The sequence below is a fragment of the Emydura macquarii genome, unplaced genomic scaffold (assembly GCF_026122565.2).
Source record: "Emydura macquarii macquarii isolate MOO-44397 ecotype Brisbane River unplaced genomic scaffold, CSIRO-AGI_Emac_v2 contig_3275, whole genome shotgun sequence".
Taxonomy (NCBI): domain Eukaryota; kingdom Metazoa; phylum Chordata; order Testudines; family Chelidae; genus Emydura; species Emydura macquarii.
In genome coordinates, this window is record NW_027133412.1 from 1 (window position 1) to 9,950 (window position 9,950).

The window sequence follows — 9,950 nt, forward strand, 5'->3', positions numbered from 1 at the left end:
TCCAAAAACTTTCCCCCTCCTGTCACGCAGGTTTAAAGTCAGTGACCCCAGGGATCACATTCTGCAGCTGTATTTTCCGAGTTTGTCACGAAGCTCTTTGATTTTGACCCCATAAATGATAGGGTTGAACAGGGGGGACACAAGTAGACAGAAGTTGGCCAAGAGGACATGAACATAGGCAGCAATGCCCTGACCGAACGAGAGTGTCAGGGAAGAAAAGATGATGGTAGTGCAAGACATTACCATCACACAGAGGTGCGGTGTGCAGGTGTTGAGGGCTTTTCGGTTTGTTTTCTTGGAGGAGATCCTGAGGACGGCCCTGATGATCAGCCCATAGGACAAGCCAATGAGTGTCTGGTCTAACCCGATGATAAACAATAATATCACCATGCTGTACATCCGGTTGATTATGGTCTCCCCACATGAGATTTTCAACACAGCAATGGTCTCACAGTACGTGTGCGGGATAATGCGGTTGGCGCAGAATTGCAGCCTCCGCACTAGCAGAGATTCTGGCAGAATCAAGAGAACAGCTCGAATCAAACCCACTAGCCCTAGCTTAGCGATTCGTGAGTTGGTGAGGATGGTGGCATATCTCAGAGGGTCACATATGGCGACGTAGCGATCAAAGGCCATTAGCACGAGGATGGCTGATTGCGTAGCACCTATCACGTAAAGGAAGAAAATCTGGGTGAGGCAGCCGTCCATAGTGATGACTTTGGAACTGAACCAAAATATGCTCAGTGCCTTCGGCACAATGCAGGTTGACATGCCGATGTCTGTGAGCGACAGCATGCAGAGCAGAAGGAACATGGGCTTGTGCAGGGTCTGCTCTTTGCCAACAACAAACAGAATTGTGAAATTTGCCAGCAGGATGATGATGTAGATCATAGAGAAAGGGATGGAAATCCAGATGTGGGCATCTTCCAGCCCCGGGATGCCGTTTAGGATGAATGTCGATGAGCCAGAGGGCGTGAGGTTGAAAGCCTCCATGAGACGGTCACGGCACTGATCACGCTCAGAAACAGTCAGGGTGCCTGTGAAGGGAGAGAAACATAGCGAGGGCGGTTAGGCACTTGGCAACAAATACCATGGTAAATATTATATAGTTACTAACAATCTAGGAAGGGGGATGAGCAGTGAGGTGGCAACATTATTCCCCTCTATTTGGCACTGGTGAGGTTACATTTGGAGTATTGTTTCCAGTTTTGGACCCCCCCATTAGAGGAAGGATGTGGATAAATTGGAACGAGTCCAGTAGGGGGTAATGAAAATTATTATGGGGCTGCAGCACAAGATTTATGAGGCAAGTCTGAGGGAACTAGGCTTGTTCAGTTTACCGAAGAGAAGAACGAGGGGGGATTTGATAGCAGCCTTCAACTGCCTGAAAGGGGGACTCCTGGAAGGATGGAGCTAGGCTGCTCTCAATGGTAGTAGATGACAGAGCAAGGAGCAATGGTTTCAAGTTGCAGTGGGGGAGGTCTAGGTTGGACATTAGGAAAATGTTTTTCACTAGGAGGGTGGTGCAGCACTGGAATGGGTTACTTAGGGAGGTGGTGGAATCTCCACCCATAGAGATTTTTAAGGCCCGACTTGACAAGTCCCTGGCAGAGATGATTTAATTGCGGTTGGTCCTGCTTTGAGCAGAGAGTTGTACTAGATGACCTCCTGAGGTGCATTTCAACCCTAATTTTTTATGATTCCATGATTTGCAGATGGCACCAAATTATTTAGGCCATAGTCCAGTCAAGAGATGTCCTCAGAGGGTGCTACTGAAGCGTAGCGATAAGAGATGATGTTCAAAGTCAACAGGTGCAACGTGTATGTCCATTGACAGGAAAAACTTATTCTGCCTTCCTGAGTGACCTCGGTAAGCAGAGACACCTGACATCAACCCAGCTCCTTACCCTTCTCATGCTTGAATACTGATAAAGTTCGCAGATCCCACAAAAATTGGGAAATCATAAATAATGAAGAGGACCGGTGACTGATTCACAGCGATCTGGACTGGTTGGTAAACTGGGTCGAAGCAAACAATCTGTGTTCTAATATAGCTCTGTAGATGTATGTGTCTATGAACAAAGAAGGAAGACAATAATTACACAAAGGGGGACTCTATCGTGGGAAGCAGTGACTGTTAACAAGATCTCGAGAGCGCGAAGGAATAATTAGGTAAACATGAAGTCCCTGTGTGAGCCTGTGGCCAAAAGAGCTAAAGTGATCCTGGGATGATAAACAGGGGAATCTCACGTTGACGTAGAGAAATTGTTTTATCTCTTTCCTTGGCAACTGCTGCTGGACTAATGTGTCCAGTTCTGGTGTCCACAATTAACATTGGATGCTGATACACTGAAGAGGTTTCAGAGAAAAGCCAGAAGAATCTTTAAAGATTAGAAATCTTGCCTTACAGTGATGGACTAAATGGATTGAGCTCTTTGAGTCTCAGAGAGATGGTTTAGGGGTGACTTGATCACAGTCTACAAATAGCCACATAGGTAAGAAATATTGAAGAAAGAGGTTTTCAGGCTAGCATAGAAAGGTCTGACACCATCCAGTGCCTGGAAGTTGAAGTTAGACAAATTCTGTCTATAAATGAGGTGTGCATCTTTTTAACAGAGAGAGTAATTAACTATTGGAGCAATTTACCAAGGATTATGGCATACTTTCTGTCACTGAGAATTTCTAAACCAAATTTGATGTTTCTCTATAAGCTCTGCCTGTCCGTGTACAACCCCTGCTCACAGCCACAACCCACAGCCCTCCCACTGAATGATCCCACTAGCCCTGGACCAAAACCAGGTGCCGGACACACCAAACAGTGACAGCTCGTACAAATATCTACACAGCCTAAGTTAAACTGTGGGTCTGGAAGGAAGAGGAGCCTGCACAGCCTGTCCGGAGGTGAAGGGAACCCCAGCACCTGCTCAGTGTGTGCAGGGAAGGAGAAAGGGACAGACTGGAGGGGAGAGGAGAGAGTGTGACCCACCCACAGGAGCTGTGCAAAGAAATCAGATGTAGATTCCTTGTTTTATTGTGTAAGCGAGATAGAGAGACATTTTTCCTTCCCCGTTATGATAATGGTACAGCGCTGTTTAGTGGGGCATAAGTGGACTCCATCCTGTTATTTTCTAGAAGTGAGCTCTTTCCTGAAACTTGTACTATTGAACATGAGAATTTCTTGATGAATTCTCTTTGTGTGAGTGAGGAATGTACGTGAAGGGCATCAAAAGACACCAACCTAAACTGCTCTGACAACAGAAATGTGAGTATAGACACCGACTGCCATCCTGTCCCTGGAGGCCGAAGAATACCTATCAACGACCCTAAAGTGCAAATTAACGACCCTAAAGTACATAAGGATCCACCCTGGGAACAAAGAAAGTTCAGAAATAAAAAGCTAGTCATGCTTGTAATTAGCTGGTAATGAACAACTCTACTGAACCCAGAGGCAGCATGATACGGCAAGGCCCATAGACTGACATGAGAGCCAGCAAGTATCAAAGATGGGTAAAAACATGGAAACTTTGGGTCTCGTTCTGCAGTTGTCATCTGGAGCATTGGATTCACAACTGACAGAAGCCCGGCTCCTTCCTCACGCCCAGCCTAGTTTGCCACTAGGCTGGCTTGAGCAATCCATAAAAGGACTGACCAATATATCACAGCAGTTTGCAGAACTTTATGAATGTGTGTGTGAATGTGACGGCTTTTTGATATTCTTACATGTATAGTAAATGTGTGTGTGTACTATAAACGTGTCCCTGAATCAGATCCTGCCAGTCTTTTCTTTTACAAATATAACTTTTTGGTGGAGAATTGTGAAAGGGGGCAGCATTGCAATATCCCTCAATTACTGTAAATCTTTAAAGATTAATTTAATCTGTAAAGATTAGAAATCCTGCCTTACAGTGATGGACTAAATGGATTGAGCTCTTTGAGTCTGAGAGAGATGGTTTAGGGGTGACTTGATCACAGTCTACAAATACCCACATAGGTAAGAAATATTGAAGAAAGAGGTTTTCAGGCTAGCATAGAAAGGTCTGACACCATCCAGTGCCTGGAAGTTGAAGTTGGACAAAATCTGACTATAAATAAGGTGTGCACTTTTTAAGCAGAGAGAGTCATTAACCATTGGAGCAATTTACCAAGGGTCATGGCAGACTCTCGATCACTGAGAATTTCTAAACCAAGTTTCATGTAAGGGAAAGGTGGAATGGGGGCACCTCACCCCTGCAGAGGAAGAGCTGTGGGGAGTTTGGTGCGGTTTAGAGGCTGTGGGGCCACGGGTAACTGGGAAGACTGGAGAAGACAGTCGCTCAGCGTAGTGTTGGAATCGGGGCAGTCTGGGAGGGGGAAGGCGACTATAGACTGGGTCAGATCTGATGGGAGATGGAACCAGCTGCAGAGCAAAATCGGTGGTTCTTTCCACTGGGGAAATGCCTGAAGTTGCGTAATTAACATTCAACAACCATGAAAAAAAATGGGGAAAAAAATGAGTAAAGGTTGTGACACCCAGGCTGCAATTCTCTGTCTTGCTAGGAGAAGGAGGCCATGAGACCTCCCCGGACACACTTGGGGCTGGGGCAGATCCCATCCCGGAGCTGGGGCAGCTCCCAGCACTGGCCTGGGACTAACAATGAGAAGAAAAACTGAATTTCAGCAGTGCTGCCCGCCTGTCCTTCTACACCTCCCTAATAATCCCCACAGTTCTTTGCCCTGCCACACAGTGATCTCAGTCACCCAGGACCAACACCAGGTGCCGGACACACCGCACAGTGACAGATCATAGAAATATCAGCACAGCCTAAGTTAAATTCTGGGTCTGGCTGCTCTGGGGAAAGCAGGGATGGAGGAGGAGCAGCCTGCACAGCCTGTCCGGGGGTGAAGGGAATTCCAGGAGTAGCTCGGCGTGTGCATGGAAGGAGAGAGAGACAGACCCTAGGGGACGGGAGACAGAACGTGGAGACTAAAAGGAGCCAGTGCAAGTAACTCTTCCTCAAAACGACACAAAGCTTTAGCATATTCCTGCCAGTTAGAAACCCAGACACAACTTCCTGATTTTGCTTTTGCATGTTGGCAATAGCTGATTTGCCAGGAAAATTTTGTGGGATTGGTCATCTGGAGTGAGCCACTGAAAGCAGAATGTGGCCAGTCTGTAAAGCCCTGTGTGACCCGTTTGTGTTGTGAAATCTCAGCTATCACACGTACCCACTATAGAATCTTTAACTGCATGTATAAACCTGGCAGTGAAGTTGCTGAATTGGCAAATTTGAGCGAACCAGAAAAAAACCCACACAGACCAAAAAAAAAAAAAAAAAGGTAGATACTACATCAGTTAGAAGGAGACAGTAAGAGACAGGGAAAGATCTTAAAACAAATATTTGTCTAAATGACTTACAATAAATCTTTACCTCCCTATTTAAATCCCATGGAGTTTGTGACAACAATAAACAGTTCCAGTCTACATGCTGGAGAATTCCTGCCCAGATTGTTCTTCATTTGAACTCTTCCTGAGCCCTTAGCACTAAGTACATTGGAAAAACAGGCAACTCACCGAAATCGCTGCAGCAGAGAGGAAATCTTCTTACTGCGACCTGAAAATCAGTGCACGAATCTCACGTCTGAAAGTCACAGTGCTGGGCAGGGACCTTTATGAAGCCCTTTTGCAGTCCCTGCGGAGTCTCAGGTTGGCCCAGACTCCGGGAGGATTCCCTGAGCTCCATGAGCAGTGGGAAGAGCCGAAAACAGACCCTGGAGAATTTTAGTGTAAGAGCCTCCCCTGGGAGTGAAGAAATGATGCACCGATAACAGAGGCTCAGATTGTCAGATTGTCAGGGCAAACTGAGACTTTCTGGAAAACAAGCAGGAAAGGAAACAATAGCTCAGGAAAAGCCATCTATTACTAAACATTTCAGGGAGGTTAAGAGACAACCTCTGAAATTCAGGCTGTGAAGATCCCATTTCTTGGCTCCTGCCAAGTTATACAACTTGTTCTGCCAATGCTGGGAGTCTGTCCAGAGGTGGGGCAGCTGGTGCTGAGAAGTTCCTCAGACTGACAAACACAGACACCGCTGGTGAAGTCAGAAAACTCTCAGCCTGCCAGTCCAGATTAAACTATACTTTGGTACAGGAAGGCTGGCTGGTCACTCTTCTCAACACGGGTCACAGATTCCCAAAGGGAAGAACCATAGGTGTCGAACCTAGTTGGATCTGCCAGGCTAGCGCAGTTGATCCACAGTGTGCTGTAGCCCAGGGTCCAGTCTGAGGGTGGGAGAATGGTGGGATTCCACCGCAGGAGAGGGAAAGGGACGAGGCTGACATCTGGCGTTTGAAGACCAGAGAAGGGATATAGATGCAGGATGCCCTGTAACTGTGAGGAGCATCTACAGAGCAGAAATGCTGGAGCCCTCACCCAGTCAGGAAACAGAACTATTCCATGAGCCTAATATAACTGTTACCATAAAGCAACACAGCTCTGAATTCCTACATTCACAATCCAGTCAGAGAATAAAACATTTGAAAATGGATTTGTTGATTAAATTTTCAGGAGCAAATATAGCTGAGGTGTTTTGGGAACTACTCACTGATATTCTATGGGCTCTTCTGCAGCCCAGAGCATCCTGCACCTCTGGAAATAGGACCCATTCAGAAATCCTGACTCGGGGCACTGGGGTTTTCTCACTCTGAGTTCCCTTTGAATCTAGGGTTTCTGTGTACCTGGAATGTTTCCCCATGGACCATGGCCCATGGAATGGAGGGTTCCCCAGCTACCTAGTGCTGCCTGCCCTCCAGCCCCTGTCACTGAGTCACACCCACAACCCAAGAGCATCTATAATGGACCCAAACAACCCCCACCCCCGATCAGCTAGTCCTAAACTTTGTGATGTTTGTAATTTGGATCCAGGGTCTCAGGTCTGTCTCCATCACTAGAGCGGGTCTTCTTGTTCTTGAAGCAGGTGGGGGATCAGAGTCAGACTCAGGGGCTGCCATGCAACACTTTCGAGATCCTTCGCTCTCTTACAGCACATCCCGATTCCCCCTCTGAATGCAGAGCCCTGGGAGGAGCCCAGCACCCCTCGTAAAAGGACATTGTGCTAATGACTGTCCTCATCACCAAGGGGTGTTGGAAAGACGTCAGGTTCTCCAGCTAATGGCCCAAATCAGCCTGAGAGGGCACACAGAGCTGACATCTGTCAAAGGCACTGAGCTATGGCCCCAATTACCGTAGCATGCGAGCACCTCACAACCTTTAACCTGTTTACAATACAACACCCTGTGCGGTCAGGAAGTGCTATTTACACCACTGTACAAATTCAGAAAGGCACAGAGCCCACGGCCAGATGGCAGCGTTGTGAGGCTCTGGTCTGACAGCCTGTATAGCACCAGCCAGAGAACGTCCCCAAAATATTGCCTGGAGCAGAGCTTTTAGAAAATCAGCCAGTCTTGATTTAAAAATTGTCAGTGATGGAGAATCTACCTCGACGCTTGGTAAATTTTTCTCATTGCTCTCAGTGTTCAAATTTGCACTTTATTTCCAGCTTCCAGCCATTGGATCATGTTATAACTTTCTCTGCTAGATTGAAGGCTCATTGTTAAACCTTTGGTCCTGGTGCAGGTATTTACAGCTGTGATCAAGACACCCCTTAACCTCTTTGTTCAGCTAAATAGATGGAGCACCTTGACTTATCACTATAAGGTTGGTTTCTGATCTTTTCATCATTCTTGTGGCTCTTCTCTGACCCGTCTTCAATTTATCAGCATCCTTCTTGAATTGTAGACGCCAGAACCGGACAGAATATTCCAGTGGTGGCTGCACCAGTGCCAAACACCAAGATAAAATAACCTCTCTACGCCTCATCAAGATTCCCCGGCTTGTACATCCCGCATCACATTAGCTTTTTTTGGCAACAACATCGCATTGGGGGCTCATGTTCCGCTAGTTATCTACCACAACCCCCGGGTCTTTTTCAGAGTCACCGCATTCCAGGATAGAGTCCCCCAGCCTGCATTCCTTGATCCTAGATGAGTACCTTTACTTTTTGTCATAGTAAAATCCATATTACATAGGCACAGAGGGATTGAGTGAGTTGCCCAAGATCAGAGAAGAAGGCTGTTGAAAGCCTGGAATCGAAGCCAGTTCTTTAGAGTGCCAGGCGAGCACGTTAACCTCTGACCCATCCTCCCTCTCTGGGAGCAGTGGCTGGGGAAGGGGCCGCTGGCAGCTCAGCAAGCTACATTACCAACCATTCTCCTGGTAAGACAGGTTCTCCTTTGCCCTGTCCATCCCTGGAGCCCTTCTCTGCACCTGGGCCAGTCAGAATTCATGTTTCTTGAATATCAGTGACCAGAGTTTTGCAGTTTTCCAGAGGAAGGCTCGCCAGTGCCTTGTATTATGCTATTAATACTTCCCTGCCTCACCTGAACAGAACATGCCCAAGGGAAGACAAGGAACTCTTGGGATCCAGCCTGGTTTCCCTGTGTCTCTGAGAGAGCACCTTCCCATTCCTTTGCCCCTTTCTTGAGGAAGCAGCCTTTTCTCAAACCCTCCCTGTGTGAGCCTGGGCCCAGTCACCATGGCGCTCAGCTCTGTCTGTGTGACAGGCCCAAGGGGTGAAGTTGACCTTTGCCCTGACACTGCTTTTTCCCAGCCAGGCCATCTAAGATGACGCCCCCATGGCCGTTGCTCCATTGTTTGGCAGTTAGACCCATTCAGCCCCAATGGTTTGAAAATGCCAGTGTGGTGCGTGTCCTGAAACCCTTGGCTTCCCCGTGACACTCCAACCCTCCCCTCAGAGATCTAGCATCTAAACCTCACTGTGGGGATATGATCAAGAGTCAGCCCAGATCACCCCCACATCTGCTCAGACACCCAGGGGCTGGAGTCTTTGTGATTCCCAGAGGCCAGCTGTCACAGGAGGCTGTGGTAGGCTGTGGCCTCTGATTGCCAAATGTCAGGGGTATTACTCTTTGGATCCCTGGCAGACCTGATCTTAGGGTCTCCCCGGCACCCTCCTCAGAGTATCTGAGCACCTTGAATGTATTTATCCTCCCACCACCTCTGTGAGGCAGGGCAGGGCAGGGCTATTATCCGCTTGTCCACAGTGACAGAGGGCAAGGGAATCAAACCCTCTTGTCCTGACACATAGAGCAAGGCCCAAACCACAGAACCAACTTCCCAGCTGGACCGACTGGATTCTCGCTCCCCCAGAATTGCCCCACTACAACTTGAGACCATTGCTCCTAGTTCTGACATCTACTACCATTGTGAACATCCTACCTTCATCCTCCCTGGAATCCTCTTTCAGGTAGTTGAAGGCTGCTATGAAATCCCCCCTCACTCTTCTCTTCTGAACACTAAACCAGCCCAGTTCCCTAAGCCTCTCCTTGTAATTCATGTGCTTTAGCCCCCTCATCATTTTTGTTACCGCCCGCTGGACTCTCTTCAATTTGTCTACATCCTTTCTGGTGACTGATTTGGGGAGACTCAGGAGAGGAAGGGATTGTTGGGGCCTGGTGGGTGGCAGAGCTGGCGACCTTTTGATGGCAGAGAGGGGCCAATTAGTCAAAGATGGAGGAGAGTGAGGAATGGTGAGAATCAACAACCATACTGATGGAAAATAGGGCTGAGAGCATATGAGAAATCATCAGCGCTGGTGATCTGGAAGTCACAGAAAGGCCAAGTGACAGGGTATATGGGGTTGGGGGACAACAGGTGATTCTGAAAGAGATCAGGTGATGCTTGGAGAGACGGAACTAAGCAATGGAGAGGGCAGTGTTTGGTGATGCAGTAATAAGACATTAGGTGTGAGGAACTTCTGAAACTTGGAAATTCCTCAAGACAGAGTTCAAACAAATTGAGACAAAGCACCTTGATTAAGGAGGACACATCCTTTCCCCACTTGTGACACAGGTTTAAAGTCAGTGGCCCCAGGAGATCACATTTTGTAGGTGTA

At 47.6% G+C, this 9,950-nt stretch overlaps 1 protein-coding gene across 1 annotated transcript; it reads right to left on the reverse strand.

Annotated features, from left to right (window-relative positions):
- Nucleotides 1-54: 54 nt before the first annotated feature.
- On the reverse strand, nucleotides 55-9,392 carry LOC137142864 (olfactory receptor 52P1-like). The gene is made up of 2 exons (XM_067532337.1): nucleotides 9,275-9,392; nucleotides 55-1,037 (listed from the first exon to the last, which is right to left on the reverse strand). The coding sequence occupies exons 1-2, from the start codon at nucleotides 9,390-9,392 to the stop codon at nucleotides 55-57; spliced, it is 1,101 nt and encodes a 366-aa protein (XP_067388438.1).
- Between the last annotated feature and the right edge of the window lie 558 nt (nucleotides 9,393-9,950).